The following is a 16,080-nucleotide window of genomic DNA, read 5'->3' as shown; positions in this document are numbered from 1 at the left end:
AGGCTGCGTGTGTCATGTGATTGCTGAATTGTGAATCAAAAAATAGCTTCAGTCAGTCCTGGATAATAGGAAACTGCTTTAAATACGACACATATGTGACAGTCTGGACTTCATGCTGAAACCACCAGGTGAGAAACACGCTTCAGTTTCACAGACGGAAAAAAATAACATCCGTTAAAAAGTCATTCAAACGCGTTAGCTTTACCGTTAGCAACCAACCTAGCATGCTAAGCTAATTTGACTTGTTTTGCTGTGGACTAGCTCGTTACGGTTTGTTTTGTCTTGCGACATGTTTTTGCAAACTTTTATATAGGAAGTATTATATATATTATATATATATTATAGTATCGCTCAGTGTTTTCCTAGATTATCGTTGACTAATGGTGTTTTTTTTTGTTGTTTTGTTGTTTTGTAGGCTGTACAAGGAGTATGCAGTGCAGTGCTCAACGTTAATAACAACTGAACTCTGCCTCTGACTCAAGTCATCTGATAAAAATGGTAAAGTAGACTGACAACAGGTGGTACAAATTAACGAAATACGCTTAAACAAGTACTGTACTTAGGTATAAATTGAGGTATAAATACTAAACTTTAGTATATCCATTTTATATTACTTTCTATTTCTGCTGCGCTACTTTAAAGAGGAAGATATTGTATGTTTTACTCCACTACATTCATCTTGACAGCTATAGTTAGTTTACAAATTGAGATTTTTACATTTAAAAAAAAAAATACAGTATATAATATGATGCTTTATGGTTAATGCATCAGTTGATTGACAAAAAATAATAATAACTCAAATTTCAAGTTATGCCATAGATAGATAGATAGATAGATAGATAGATAGATAGATAGATAGATAGATAGATAGATTTAGAAGGTAAACAAATAAACGGACTGAAGACAGGCCCATAGCTATACTATGTGCTAAATTTTACAATATTTCAAAAAACAGACTATAGGAAATGCCTGAAAAATTTACACCGAATCAGAATCTGATTTATTGCCAAGTAGGTTTTCTACATACAAGGAATTTGGTGGATTTGGTGTGTTGGTGCATAACAATAAGCAAAAGAAGAAAAGAAATATAAACAAAGATAAAACAAGCAAGCAACTACTGAAGGACTTTGAAGGACTCAGAACTTAGTTTTTTTCTTTTAACCTCTCTGAATCATCTCAAGACCCCTCAGATTCATCTTGTGATCCTTTGGGGCCCGACTCCTAGGTTGGGAACCATTGGACTAAACTAAAAAACTGCATGGTAGTTAAAACTAGCTCCAGCAGTAAAATGCTGAGGTAGCATTGCTGACTCAGGATAAACAATCTGAGTCATACATAATGATACAGTACATCAGTCACATGAGCCATTTCACTGCCAAACCAGTACTTTTACTTTGACACTTTATAATGCTTCTCTACCTTTACTTAAGTTAATACACCCCTGTGTGTGTGTGTGTGTGTGTGTGTGTGTGTGTGTGTGTGTGTGTGTGTGTGTGTGTGTGTGTGTGTGCGCGCGCTGATTCTTCAGTGGATCATTTTCAAAGATAATCAACTCTTAACGACATGAATTGACCCCTAATTTAAAAAAAAAAAGTGTTGCAAGTTTTAGTTCCTGTTACGTGATGATATGAACAACATACTTTTAGCTTCAGTTCAGTAAGACAGAAGAAGCTTCTTCACTTCTGACACATTTTTAACAATCTAAAGGAAGTCATTTTGCTCTTACACTTGTAGAGATCTTTTACTTCTTTGCACATCCTCATATATGACTATACACTGATATAAACAGACATACTCACATATATATATATATATATATATATATATGTGTGTGTGTGTGTGTGTGTGTGTGTGTGTGTGTAAAAAAAAAAAAAGAAAAGAGAAAAACATTTTTTGTTTTCACCAAGGCAACATGTACAAGATGTAGTGCAACACACATGCTGTAGTAGGGAGGGAGTATAAATTATATGTGCATTACTATCTGTTTGTCATTGTTTTTATTGCCCATAATACATGTGTGTTATATATCATTGCTTTACTGTCGTATCTGTTCACATATCCTCAGGCTTTAAAACTCAGACCATCATGGTGCAGTGCAGTTCAGCCATGCAGTCCACTTATTGCAATAGAACAACCGTAGCAGTTGCCGCAACTTGAGAGTTTAATAGTTCTCTGGATGAAATGTTTCTACTTCTGCTCTACTACATTTCAGAGGCAAATACAGAACCACTGCATCATCTTGACAACTTTACCTCCTTTACATATTAAGACTTTTACATACAAAACGTGTATAGTATGATGCTTTGTTTTCCAAATTGACAGAAAATTAATTGAAAACCATTTTGATTATTTATCAAGTAATTTTCATGCAAAAATTACAAATGTTGTTGGATTCATATTAATTGATGAGGAAAATAATCAAGAGTGCTACAAAAACTCTAATAGTAGACCAGTATATTATTTAAACCTTACGCATAGTGACTTTTGGTGTTGTGTTATGGCCGTTGACAGCATGAAGTGCTAAACATACATAAAAGGGACATGAACTTTACAGCAAGAATCTGGGTTTGAGTGTGGAAATCCAGTTTATCAGTTGGAATGCTTGCTGAGCTGCTGCACACACCGTCCTCACCTGTGTTTTCCATCTCCACACTGATTTCATTGGTTTCTCACAAGCAGAAAGAAACATAGAAACCAACATGATAAGATGGAATTTGTGGACTGTAGTTCAGGATTTTTTAAATATATTTTGTCAGACCACATTTCATCACGCTGCGCCGCTCACAGCAGTCTCCTCTCTGTTTGGTGTTCAGGCGCTGCAGATGGGGATCCTGTGTCTGGCTCTGCTGGGCCTCAGCACAGCGCTGGTCTGTCCCGATGGAGGCATGTGTGAGGACAAAAACACCTGCTGCAAGAACACTGTTGGAGGATATGGATGCTGTCCTCTACCACGTGTGAGTTAACGTATGGTTATGTGATTTCTTTGAATTAAACTGTCTGTGATGCTTATTGCTGGTCTTGCTGCTGATAGATGCAAGTTCAAATGACTTGTTTGCCACTTGCATGAGTACAAGCACAACTAAATTCTTCTTGGTCAATTAAACAGTGGCAGACAAAGTGCTGAGATCTTTTATTAAAGAAAAGTTATCATTGTATCATGTAAAATATTCCATTACAAGTAAAAGTCGAGTAGCTCAGTTGGTTGAGCATCTGCCCCATGTGTAGAGGCTACAGTCCTCGCTGCAGTTGGCCCCGGTTCAAGTCCCGCTACAGACAGCCCTTTGCTGCATGTCATTCCCCCTCTCTCTGCCTTCCCATTTCCTGTCTCTCTCTACTGCACTATCAATAAAGGCACAAAAAGCCTAAAACAAATAACTTAAAAATGAAAAAAATAACTTTAAAGACCAGCTCCTGTCAGTGTTATATTATTGGATTTAAGGCTAAAACTAATAATTATTTTTATTATTGATTACAGTGTTTGTTATTTTCTTGATTAATCATTTAGTCATTGTGTAAACAAAATTTTAAATTTTGAAAAATGTCCAGAGAAGCAGAGACAATGGAGTCAAAGCGATTAATTAATCATCAGAATAGTTTTCCTATAGATCCAATAATTGATTAGCTTGATCAACTGATAGTCAGAGCTCTAATTGGATTATAAATAGTAATGCATACTTGCACTCAGGTCAGGTTACAGCAGCCAAACAGCCTGTGTGAGACACTCAGCTTGAGCTTCGCTGCTGCGGTGCATCGTCTAGAGTTTTGGCGTCTCACCCATTTTTCACGCTTGATATTTCATGTGGTTTTCAGCAAAAGTAGACAGTGAAACGATTTGCTGATGGTCATACTGACATTGTACCAGCAACATTACATAAAACTGACACCTTTCACTATAGTTTCAGTGTCTAGGGGGCAGGGCAGGAGTTTTCTGATGCGCTGACTCGGGCATGTTAGAGTTAGAATTTAATAATGTTTGAGCATCTGAAATTTCACCAAGCACTTCTATTATAGCAATACCATAACCTGCATGTCAGACAAGATTAATGATGGGTTGGAGGAGATATTATAGTATTTTGAGAATTTACGGTGTGTACAGAGTGATCTCTGCTCTGATGAGTTAACTATGAACATAATTTTCTGCTGGTTTGTGTTGTGTTCTCTTGTTTGAATCCACCTGTAGGCTGAGTGTTGTTCAGACCACCTCCACTGCTGCTACGAGGGGACACTGTGTGATCTGGTTCACAAGAAATGTGTTAATAAGACAGTTTCTCTGCCGTGGATGACACGTCTTCCTGCCAAACAGTTCTGGCTCGTCCCTCAGGTAATTCTAACAAAGGACTTAGTCAAGTCAAAGACGTGTGTTATTTTACTTTTTTATTCTTTGTTTTACTGCCTCCCTAGTGCTCATTAGATGTTTGTCGACTTTTATGCAAGAATCAGCGGTGCATAAAGTTCTGGCAGCAACTTCAACCTCTAGTTATGCAAATGTAATCAGAGAATGTAGCTCAAATAACATATTTGATACATGGACACCATTTTCTGTAGATTGACTGATCATTTCAGCTTTGATGTTCAGTCTAATACTGAAGTGTGTTGTGTAATGAACACTGTGGTCTCGTTGGGCCACTAGCAGTGCTTAACATTTTTAGTGTGTTCATTTTTAAAGTGTGTGTGGTTTTTCAATACAACAGTACCATGTGATATAATGCAGGAAAGGAAGCTTAAATCTGTGTGTTTTTCTCTAATTCCATATACTAAAAACATTCGTAATCCTGCCGTTGGTGTTTTTTGACTCCTGTCATTGGCATTCATGGGCTGTGATGTTGTGATGGCAGCAGCTCAGCGAGAGAGTGAAGGCAGTCATTTGTCCGGACCAGGAGTCTGAGTGTCCGGATGACACTACTTGCTGCCAGCTTCCTGACGGCTCCTGGGGCTGCTGTCCATTAGCCAAGGTGATATACATGCTCACCCTCCCACACATCCACACACATACCCAAAAACAATCACCTAAAACCAGAGGCTCAACACAAACCCCAAGCACTTCACACCAAGAAACACATTACACAGTCCACTAGTCAGCTTCTGATGCCGCTTGTGTGACTCCTCTGTAAAAACACTCTGGCAAATAAACTGTCATTTTGAACATCTTGTTATTTAAGACTCTGGTTCTCTGGTTATGAGCACTTCATGGGAATTAGAAATGAACAACTTGTTTGTTTTTAATTAGAATATACTTCTTGTTTCAGAAACCGATCAATAAATTAGCCGCAACAGTAATGGAAATAATGTTTTCATACTTTAATGAATTCCAGTTGTTTCTTTGTTTTTGAGCGTCATTAAAACTTAACACTTCCTGATATTTTTCAAATCAAAAGTCTACTAACAAATGGAAGACTGCAAGATTTTTATTGTGAAAATTCTGGAGAAAGTGTTGAGTTTCATTCATGGCAGCTTCACATCTTTGGTGATTCTTGCTGTACTGATGAATTAGCGATGACATAGAAGAAGATTTAAGTTTGTTTTTAACTGGAGAACAGGGTAAATTAGAAATAAAATTAAAGACCCTGTTTGTACAGAGGTTTTTGATTTATTCATGTCCAAATTGTACAGTTAATTGGTCCTGGTAAACTAAAATCCATATATTTATAAATGTTATGTTTATATGGTGATTTATAATCCTTTCCCGCTATCAGCATCAGTGCTGCCGATCCCATCTGCATTGGTACTTTTCCATCATCTGCAGGAAACTGTGTCCTCGGCTGAAGGGTGTCTCTGACTGTCAGAATGTATTCTCTTCTCTCTGCAGGCTGTGTGTTGTGAGGATAAGCGCCACTGTTGCCCTGAGGGAACAAAGTGTGATCTTGTTCACTCAAAGTGTGTCTCTGCTTCTCTGGAGTCCATCCCCATGCTGGAGAAGCTTCCTGCCAGAAAGAGGAAGAATAATGCAGGTGGGGAATTACTCGTTGTAAATAAACACCTTCAGACAAGCCATCCAAGGGCCAAAGATCAACTTAAAAACTGTAATGTGAAACAGACATCTTGTAAATGAAGAAAAAAAGACTCACTCATATTAATCATTCTCTCCACAGTTATACGCTGACAATACTGCATTAATAACGAATGAATATGTTTCTTTCTCAGGTCTTTATGGTTCTACAGCTCCAACTGTCGGTTCAGTGTCGTGTCCTGATGGGAAAAGCAACTGTCCAAATGGTACCTCGTGTTGCCTGTCACCCAGTGGAGACTACAACTGCTGCTTTTACCCAGATGTATGTATGACTCTGGTGCAAATACACAAGAGCTGAAAGTACTACTCGATTAAGCAGTTAGTCGGTTGACAGAAAATGACTCAATACTTTTGATAAGTCGTTATTTCTGAAAGTCAAGCCACATATTTACATGTAATTCGATATTTTGATCATGTGCAGGCCGTATGCTGCAAGGATCATATCCATTGTTGCCCCAGCAACACAACATGTGACTTGAAACTTGAGATCTGCAGGTCTGGTCAGATCCATGTGCCGCTGAGGAAGAAGATTCCTTCTATGCCCAACAACAGTAAGCCACTCGCATCCATCTTTTTCTCCATAGTTATACGCAGATGATACTGCACTAATAACGAATTAATATGTTTCTTTCTCAGGTCTTTATGGTTCTACAGCTCTGCCTGTCGGTTCAGTGACGTGTCCTGGTGGGAAAACGAGCTGTCCAGATGGTACCTCCTGTTGCCTGTCACCCAGTGGAGACTACAACTGCTGCTTTTACCCAGATGTATGTATGACTCTGGTGCAAATACACAAGAGCTGAAAGTACTACTCGATTAAGCAGTTAGTCGATTGAGAGAAAATGACTCAATACTTTTGATAAGTCGTTATTTCTGAAAGTCAAGCCACATATTTACATGTAATTCGATATTTTGATCATGTGCAGGCCGTATGCTGCAAGGATCATATCCATTGTTGCCCCAGCAACACAACATGTGACTTGGAACTTGAGATCTGCAGGTCTGGTCAGATCCATGTGCCACTGATGAAGAAGATTCCTTCTCTACCCAACGACAGTAAGCCACTCGCATCCATCTTTTTCTCCACAGTTATACGCAGATGATACTGCATTAATAACGAATGAATATGTTTCTTTCTCAGGTCTTTATGGTTCTACAGCTCCAACTGTTGGTTCAGTGTTGTGTCCTGATGGGAAAAGCAACTGTCCAAATGGTACCTCCTGTTGCCTGTCACCCAGTGGAGACTACAACTGCTGCTTTTACCCAGATGTATGTATGACTCTGGTGCAAATACACAAGAGCTGAAAGTACTACTCAATTAAGCAGTTAGTTGGTTGATGGAAAATGACTCAATACTTTTGATGAGTCGTTATTTCTGAAAGTCAAGCCACATATTTACATGTAATTTGATACTTTGATCATGTGCAGGCCGTATGCTGCAGCGACCATATCCATTGTTGCCCCAGCAACACAACATGTGACTTGGAGCTTGAGATCTGCAGGTCTGGTCAGATCCATGTGCCGCTGATGAAGAAGATTCCTTCTCTACCCAACGACAGTAAGCATCCATTACTTATCATGTTTGTTTAAAGTAGATTTAATGAAATCCTTTTTGTTTTCAAGTTGGAAAGGAAACAAGTATTGATCATTGATCCCTGTTCTTACCTCACTTTCTGTCAGTTGATTGTCCAGACAAGAAGTCAGCCTGTCCTGATGAAACCACATGCTGCCAGATGGCCAACAGCTCTTATGGCTGCTGTCCAATGCCTTATGTGAGTAATTGTCAGTTTATGGTCTCTGAGAACAAATTCTTAAGATCGACTAAATTAAATGTGTTCATAGTTGTTCCGGATGGACACATTACAAGGCATCCTTTAATTTGACGAAAGATTAGAAGAACACAGATAAATATCTTCTCAAAAACAGCATTTGTTGGGTATTATTTTTTAAATTCATTAATTTTATAAATGTATTGATTATTCAATTTATTTATTATTTTAAAAAATAAGTTTAGAAATACAAATAAAGAACAAAAATAGGAATAATAACATTAAAACAAACATTAAAAAAAAGAAAAACGTTCTACATTGATAACATTATCCAATTAACAGTAAACTTAATCCCGAAAGTTTTGAAAATTAAATTGAACTATGTCATGTTTAAGATATTTCTATGACAACGCTGTCTCCACAGTTCACTCAGTTCTGTACCTGAAAATGATCAAACTCAAGCATTAAATAATTTAAGCAAATACACATTGCATTAATATGAAAGGTGAACATTAGAGGGAACATTTCCATTTACTTACCGGTCATTAGTGTCAGATTCTGAGTTTACCTGTTGGCTCTGCACATGAATAGATTGCTGAAGTGATAGTTCAGAGGAATTAGCCTCAATACAGAATATACTGACCCTGAATGAGTTACTTTCCTCTCTTCGTCCAGGCTGTCTGTTGCTCAGATCACATCCACTGCTGCCCTGAGGGCACAGAGTGTGACCTAATCCACAGCACCTGTGTGTCAACCCGGGGAGACGTCACCATGGCCTCCAAGATCCCCGCTGCTGTGACAGAGGTGGTGGCAGCACAGAGCAAAGGTGAGAGTGGAGCAGTTAAAACCAGGAAGACACTGAATTGGTCTCCCCCTGACTGATTTCAGAATCAGCAGTTTGAGGGGGGTCACGACACCTGGTTAAATGCCTGAATGATGAACGATCTGGCTCACGGACAATCAGTCAGCCATATATATGGAGGCATACTTTCTTAAATGGTGTTACAAACTCTCCCGAGTACTGTATGACAAAGTTCAGCTTCCTGACTGACATGTTTTCTCCTCTGGGTTTACTGTAGCTGTGTGGGCTCACAGCTGAGTCCAATCAGTACCACAAACATACAGACTCAACTTGACTCGGCTGTTCGCTGCCACCACCTACCACTATTGGACAGCAGACTTGAAGCTTGTTAGTGGATATTACTCCAGGTTCCTGCTGCTTGTGACTTTCAAGAGTCTTGCTGCTGCAATTTGCAGTTAATTTACAAAACTTTGTGTCAATAACTATTTTTCATGTTGATTTAAATACTTCAATCATCTCCAGGTCATTTCTTATTTCTACTGCCAACATGTTTGTGTGATCTCAGTCTCATTTAAATACTCAGAACGTTTAGAGGTCAGGGCCTGATATATACATGTGTGTGTGTGTGTGTGTGTGTGTGTGTGTGTGTGTGTGTGTGTGTATATATATATACAGTATATACATAAAGAAACATATTCATTCGTTATTAGTGCAGTATAGTCTGCGTATAACTGTGGAGAAAAAGATGGATGTGAGCGGCTTACTGTTGTTGGGCATAGAAGGATGGATATATATATATATATATATATATATATATATATATACAGGCGAATAAAAACACCTGAACACACTAGCACCACTGTCGTCTNCTCCTCTGGGTTTACTGTAGCTGTGTGGGCTCACAGCTGAGTCCAATCAGTACCACAAACACTGAGACTGTTCTGTGATTCAAAACTGAACTTTACTTTCTGTTCAGAATTGCACAAAGAAACACTTTTTTTTTTTTTTTTTTGTGTGAGTGTTGTTAGGTACACAGACATCTTTTGTTAACTTTATTTGGAATTGTTCATTAACAAAACCAACTGATGATTCCATGTTTACGTTCACTGTGAGCTTAGCATCGTGGCGATCATCAATCGACCCAAAGATATTCAGTTTACAATGATATGAATCAGAGAAAAGAAGCAAATCCTCACATCATAGAAGCTGGAACAGTTGAATGTTTGACATTTTTGTTTTATAATGATTTAGGTATATTATCAAAGATTTGTCTCTGTTAGTTCAGTTTCAGCACTAAATCTCTAATGAAATTGTATTTAAATGAGTGACGTTTGGTTATGTTGACACTGATGAAAGTTTCTGTTTATCTTTCAGTCGGTGCTGTTCCGTGTAATGACTCTGTGGCCTGCGCTGACGGAAGCACCTGCTGTAAATCGCTAGAGGGAGAATGGGTCTGTTGTCCTTTACCGAAGGTATCAAGGCTGACAGTGTTTGACTCTGCAGAGCTGCACAGAGGTGCTCAACACATGTCCTGACTCTTTAGACTATAATTCATCTGTTGTCTGCAGAGCTTTGTCCTTTAGCTGTCAGTGATGCTGAAAAATCACGAGAGAGAAAAAGAAGCAGCAATTGATGAAAATAACACTTTGCCAACTGTTAAACATGGTTGTGTAAATATCCTGCCTTGGGCTTATGTGGCAGCCAGTGACACAGGAAATGCTGCACAAATACAGGAAAAATGGTTTCCACTAAATATCAGCAAATTCTGGATGCAGATTTCCTGGTTGGTTGGCTGACATCTACAAGAAGAACGATGATCCAAAGCAGACCTCAAAATCCCCTGTGAACCACTTCAAGAAACACAGGCTGAAGCTTTTTGAACACCCCGCCCTCTCCTGACCTGAACATTTGAAAATCTCTGGGTAGATCTGAAACCTGCTATGCGAGCAGGACAAACTAAAATATCTCAGAACCTGAAAAGATCTGCAGGAAGAGGCTGAAAATTCAAAAAGTCTCTAGAGTGTTTGCAAGCAGTGATATCTGACTACTGATTTAGTGGGGAGGCTAATCCTGTGCACAGTCAAATTAACAGTAACAGTGCATCAAGGAAAGGCTCATTTTAATGTCTGTTTGCTGCAGGAGTTGTATTTCACAGAATGCAATGCTGATGATTGTAGATCCTTACTCCAGCCTGTTTGCTTCACCTTCCCTGAAGGCTGTGTGCTGTGAGGACCACCTGCACTGCTGTCCCCATGGCACCGTTTGTAACCTGGCAGCCTCCACGTGTGACGATCCCACGGGCAGCGCTGTGACGCCCTGGCTCGGCAAAGTGCCCATCTTCCCCTTACTGACCGACAACAGCAAGTGCAACAGATCCACGTCGTGCCCTGGAAAATCCACCTGCTGCAAGACGGCAAGTGGAGACTGGGCCTGCTGTCCTCTGCCTCAGGTGATATATAAGGACAGAGTGAGGACAGTGTTGAGGTCAAACCACACAGAAACATAGGCATTTAAAATCTTTCCTATACTGAAAATATGCACTTTAACATAACTTTTGGCAGTTTATTAGGAACACATGGCTAAAACTAAAGCATTCCTGCAATAAATCCTCCGTCATGACATTTATAATGTTCAGAGAGATGTTGATTCATCTGTATGATCATTTTGGCTCCAGTTTCACTATGAGCTCTCTGGTTTCACTATAATCATATAGAGCAACAGTGAGCGGGGGGAAAGAAATAAATGAATCAGTGAACAGTTCAGTTTCCGGTAAGTCCAGTATATTTCTGAAATTAGTCCCAGTAACTGACAAATATGGAAGAACTTAAAAATGCATGATTTGTCAATTGTTTGGAAATGGCCACTCATTTACAGTGTATAGATTTTGTAATTGTGAATAGATTCTTGTAGTTAACATTTTCATCGAACAAATCATAACATGATGATAAATGTGCAACTTAAACCATCATACAACTGCTACAGTAATAAAACTAAAGTTTAAGCCTAAACAAAAGAAATGCACATACATGCTACAATATTATAATAAATGGAAATTAGGAAAAAAAACTAATTTTCCTCTTTTTAAAAGTAATAAAGTAAGTTAAACTTATTTTTATAGTTTAGTTTTACTTTGTTTTTTTAATTTTGTTGTTCTATTTATTTGTTTTTATTTACGTTGCTCTTTTTATGTATTTGTATTCTATGTGCTCTCACATTTGTTCATTTTCTGATTTTTTTGTCCTCTCATGTCTGTAAAGCAGTTTGTGAACTTATTTTTCTACATACATTTTTATTTTATTTTATTTTATTTTATAGCTCTTTTAACCATTCTTAAAATAAGGTCCCATTTTAAACCAATACTTTCCAAGCTTTTAGTGCGTCATCTTGCATATAAAACAATCATTTTCTTACACTCTTCAGTTTTTCATTCCAATACTATATATGAAATAAAATATTAGTCACATTTTAAAAAGAGCATGAAAACAAAAGGAGATTGTAAATGGTCAATGACCTGCACTTATATAGAGCTTTTTCTAGTCTTAGAGACCACTCAAAGTGCTTTACAGTACTTGCAACAATCACCCTTTCACTCACATTGATACACTGATGGAACAGCGATTGGTGTATGAATATGGATCAAACCACCAACCTTCTGATTAGTGGACGACCTGCTCTACTTCCTGAGCCACATGACAGTATTCAGGCATTTAACAGGGCCTGGTTTTTCAGCTGCTCAGCTTCATGATGTGTGTGTCCTCTGTGTCACCGCCAGGCCGTGTGCTGTGACGATCACGAACACTGCTGCCCTCATGGCACAATCTGCAACCTGGAGGCTGAAACTTGTGACGACCCGTCAGGTTTTTCACCTTCCCTCCCCTGGGTGGAGAAAGTCTCCGCTCTGACCGCTGAGGTTCTGGATGAGAAATGCGACAAGGAGACCATGTGTCCGGGGGGCACCACCTGCTGTAAGAAGAACTCTGGACAGTGGGCCTGCTGCCCCTTACCTAAGGTCAGTTTCTTCTTCTTCACAGTCAAAGGGCTTGTTCAGTGTGTGTGAGTGAGTGTTGGTCAGATGACTGGTGTATTTTGAATCACAGATTGCAGAGGATTTGTTTGTTCGGTGTGTGTTTGGTCCAGTCATGAAGAGGGAGCAGTTATTTCAGACATCCATGGAAAAAAGACGATGTTAGATGAATTACAGATACAGATTTTTTTTTTTTTTTTAAACAAAAATACTCTTTAATTCCTCTTTCTTTGTCAAATACTGAACAGATTATCTTTTGGTTCTTGACTGTTGGTCGGACAAAACAAGACATTTGAAGATGTCACTTTGAATTCGGAAACACTGGGAGAGACATTTCTCACAGGTTTCTGATGTTTGACCAAATAATCAAGAAAATAATTTGTAGATTAATTGATAATGAAAAAACGTTACAATATGATCATGAATTAAATCAAAGATTAACACAGTGCACATCTTAATGATGAGAACAGCTGTGTTTTTTGGATAAAAGGAGAGCAGGAGGATTTCAGTGCTGCATGGCATTCTTCGACTTGTATGTCATCTGTTGGAAGTCGTGTTGCGTAAAATATATAACATGTGTGGGACAGAGATCTGGCATTTACAGTCTGTGTTAAAGAGCCATTCAATCTTGTTCTCTCCAGGCTGTGTGCTGCAACGATCAAGAGCACTGCTGCCCCAAAGGCTACAAGTGTAACGTTGCTGAGCAGACCTGCGACAAGCCCGGACACCTGAGCGTGCCCTGGTTGCTGAAGATCCCGGCCCTGCAGAAGCAGCCCGTTTCCAGCTCAGCTCCGCCGGCCAGGAACATGTGTGACGCCAAGACCAGCTGCCCCAAGGACACAACCTGCTGCTTCATGGACAGGACCCACAAATGGGGCTGCTGCCCTCTGCCAAAGGTAAGTGAGGTGATCTCTATTAGTTTTCCACCAGTGTGAGGTTGTGAAATAACCACAGAGTTATCGTTGCCGTTCTCCAGGCCGTCTGTTGTAAAGATGGAAACCACTGCTGCCCCAGCGGCCACACCTGTGAGCCTCACCGGTCCTCCTGCTCAAAGGGCCCCCATGTCATTCCCTGGTTCACCAAAGTGAGCGCTCTGACTGAGCCAGGGTCTGTGTCGGACGTTAAATGTGACGACAAAAGCAGCTGCGCCTCAGGAACGACCTGCTGTAAACTGCCGACGGGAGAGTGGGGCTGCTGCCCCCTGGTCAAGGTCTGTACATCACTGATTCACATTTATGTTAGTTTGAGGAAAGATGGTCAATTTGAGCCTCAGTGATGAAACTGTTGGGCCTTTAAAAATTAAGATTCAAGATAAGATTCAAGATTTTTCAGGGAAATGAAAGTTAGATATTATTTATCATAGATATTAATAAAGTTTACTTTTGCAATAACTAAAAACACACAAAACAAATTGTTTTTTTGTTGAAAATCCATTGAGAAATTAACATCCCAATTGTTTATATATAATCTATAATTAAACTGACAAACGTGATCGTATCCTAACTTTTATAATTATCAACTTAATACTTATCAATGCGAGTTTTAGTCGGTGTCATACACATAAACAGTGCTCAGTCACAATGGATCACATGACACAAATAATACTGTTGGTCAGGAAATAAAGAGAATTATATTACTATGAATTAGTATTTATGTATAACAAAAACTTTCGGTTTCCCCAGATCTCATAGAATCAAATCAATCAAAAAGATTGTTTTCTAAAACAAATTGCAAGTTCTTTCTTAGTCAACAAACCAGAGGAGAAGCATAGTTTAGTAGTCCTGAATAAAATCATATATAACGAGCAATAAAATATTAAGAATTGAATCTCATCATCCAAAAGAAACCAAAGCCATTCCTCTTCCAGGGCAAGCATTAAATCGTCTGTTTTTACAGCTAATGATAATTGATGTAGCTGAAGGTAGATGTGGACACACAAGCATCTTTGTGTTGACTTTTGCTTTGTGTAAAAAAATTTTTAATGAGCAATAAGTTTTGTTTCCATCAAAAAAAACCTCATTTGGTAGGTCTTGAAATGCAGGATAGGATCAAAATACTTGAGTCACACCATCTGTCACTTTGTTTAATTATTATAATTATTGATTGTTATTATAATCAATTAATGAAACGGATTCTTTTTCCTCTCCTCTTCGGCGTTTTGCTGTGGCGGACCACGAGAACAATGCTTTGGTTCCATCAAGGCCCCTAAACAACCCTGCCAAAACATGCAAAAACGGGAACATGGAGAAAGAAGAAGGACGCGCTGGTCGTCAACACGCCTCTCCTCAGAGCAAAGTGGTAACAGGTCCGAGCCGAGAGACTACGGAGGAGAACGGACGTACCATAGATCGACAGCAACGGGGGAGTTCGTGCCCAAAGCAAGAAACATGCTGCAATGATTCCGCGACAGAGTGGGCCTGCGTTGCGCCTCTCACCCAGGTACGTTCAATCCCAAAACTCAGCACCGTACACTTCAAACTTGTTTGTAGGAGGTTGGTTGTTGTAAGAATTACTGTGATGTAATTTGAAATGTCTCTTCTCGCGTTTGGGTCCTGTGGATGAACGTTGGAGAATGTGACAATGAACATTGTGTAATGACCAAAGACACGAAGCCTGTCCTGTTTTCTGCCTTGTTGAACAACGCAGTTCTCCGTGTCGTCACAATGTAACTGTGTCTTTATTCTTGTCCTACTCTTTCGGTGTTCAGAGGACGTGTCGCTCACGCATCGTCTGGAGGACACTCAGATATAATATTTAACTTGATAGTGAAAATGAAAGGTATTAGATACGATTATACATTAGAAAAATCAGGCCTGGACAAGAGTCACTACGACACAAAGTTACAACACAGGAACTGATCTGGAGAATAGATGTCAACATTAAATCTCTTGTTTGCAAATATCACATGATGCAAACAATGCTTGTGGACTGTCTTTAAACGACATGTCCAGGAATCAGATCAGTTGTTTCCTGTAGCGATTAGTAGAATTATTACAGAGTTATCAAAACGCAAATTGATCAGACTGATTAAGTCTTATTTTAGACATCTTTGTATAGCGAACATACACACTATGTGATTTTGTGCTGTTAGGAGTCTTAAAAGGTTCGCAATGAGACGCGAAATAATGAGAGAACATTTGATGCATATTAACACTGTCTATTTTGACTGTACTTTTAATATTTATGTAATGACAGAGGATGATTAAATTGAAAAAAATAGGATCGTGATTCTAAAGCGCGTAGGTGACGTGCAGGGTGTATATGATTTCAAACAAGAGTCGTTGTAGCATTTGAACATACTCTGCAGTGATCAGTCCATAAAGCTTTTAAACACTCGGGTAAATCGAAGAAATTGATGCTGGTTTCTCTTGAGACACTATCAGAGTGGGGCGATCGCAGACCGTCTCTCTAATCAGGCCTTTTTACAGACGTGAGCACATCAGTGAAAGACATTAGACATAATCAGGGGAACTTTCATCAT

General features: G+C 39.1%; 1 protein-coding gene across 6 annotated transcripts in view; it reads left to right on the top strand.

Annotated features, from left to right (window-relative positions):
* Positions 1–16,080, top strand: part of grn (granulin precursor) — a 21,246-nt gene continuing 5,166 nt past the window's right edge. Inside the window, exons 1-19 of one of the 6 annotated variants that reach the window (XM_022742546.1) lie at positions 1–128; positions 416–498; positions 2,814–2,954; positions 4,181–4,321; positions 4,839–4,952; positions 5,807–5,948; positions 6,142–6,269; positions 6,429–6,558; positions 6,644–6,771; positions 6,931–7,060; positions 7,146–7,273; positions 7,433–7,562; positions 7,685–7,776; positions 8,449–8,599; positions 9,950–10,047; positions 10,791–11,024; positions 12,348–12,584; positions 13,241–13,495; positions 13,576–13,809. In XM_022742546.1, the coding sequence (XP_022598267.1) occupies positions 496–498; positions 2,814–2,954; positions 4,181–4,321; positions 4,839–4,952; positions 5,807–5,948; positions 6,142–6,269; positions 6,429–6,558; positions 6,644–6,771; positions 6,931–7,060; positions 7,146–7,273; positions 7,433–7,562; positions 7,685–7,776; positions 8,449–8,599; positions 9,950–10,047; positions 10,791–11,024; positions 12,348–12,584; positions 13,241–13,495; positions 13,576–13,809 (2,616 nt within the window). In that variant the 5' untranslated portion in view covers positions 1–128; positions 416–495. Of the gene's footprint in view, positions 129–415; positions 499–2,813; positions 2,955–4,180; positions 4,322–4,835; positions 4,953–5,806; positions 5,949–6,141; positions 6,270–6,428; positions 6,559–6,643; positions 6,772–6,930; positions 7,061–7,145; positions 7,274–7,432; positions 7,563–7,684; positions 7,777–8,448; positions 8,600–9,949; positions 10,048–10,790; positions 11,025–12,347; positions 12,585–13,240; positions 13,496–13,575; positions 13,810–16,080 lie in introns of all 6 variants that reach the window. The other 5 variants (XM_022742545.1, XM_022742550.1, XM_022742547.1 and 2 more) reach the window with 5 other exon arrangements.

The sequence above is a fragment of the Seriola dumerili genome, unplaced genomic scaffold (genome assembly GCF_002260705.1).
Source record: "Seriola dumerili isolate Sdu_G_001 unplaced genomic scaffold, Sdu_1.0 BDQW01000068.1, whole genome shotgun sequence".
NCBI lineage: Eukaryota > Metazoa > Chordata > Actinopteri > Carangiformes > Carangidae > Seriola > Seriola dumerili.
The sequence above is the reverse complement of the archived record's forward strand: the minus strand, read 5'-3'. Positions and strand labels throughout refer to the sequence as shown.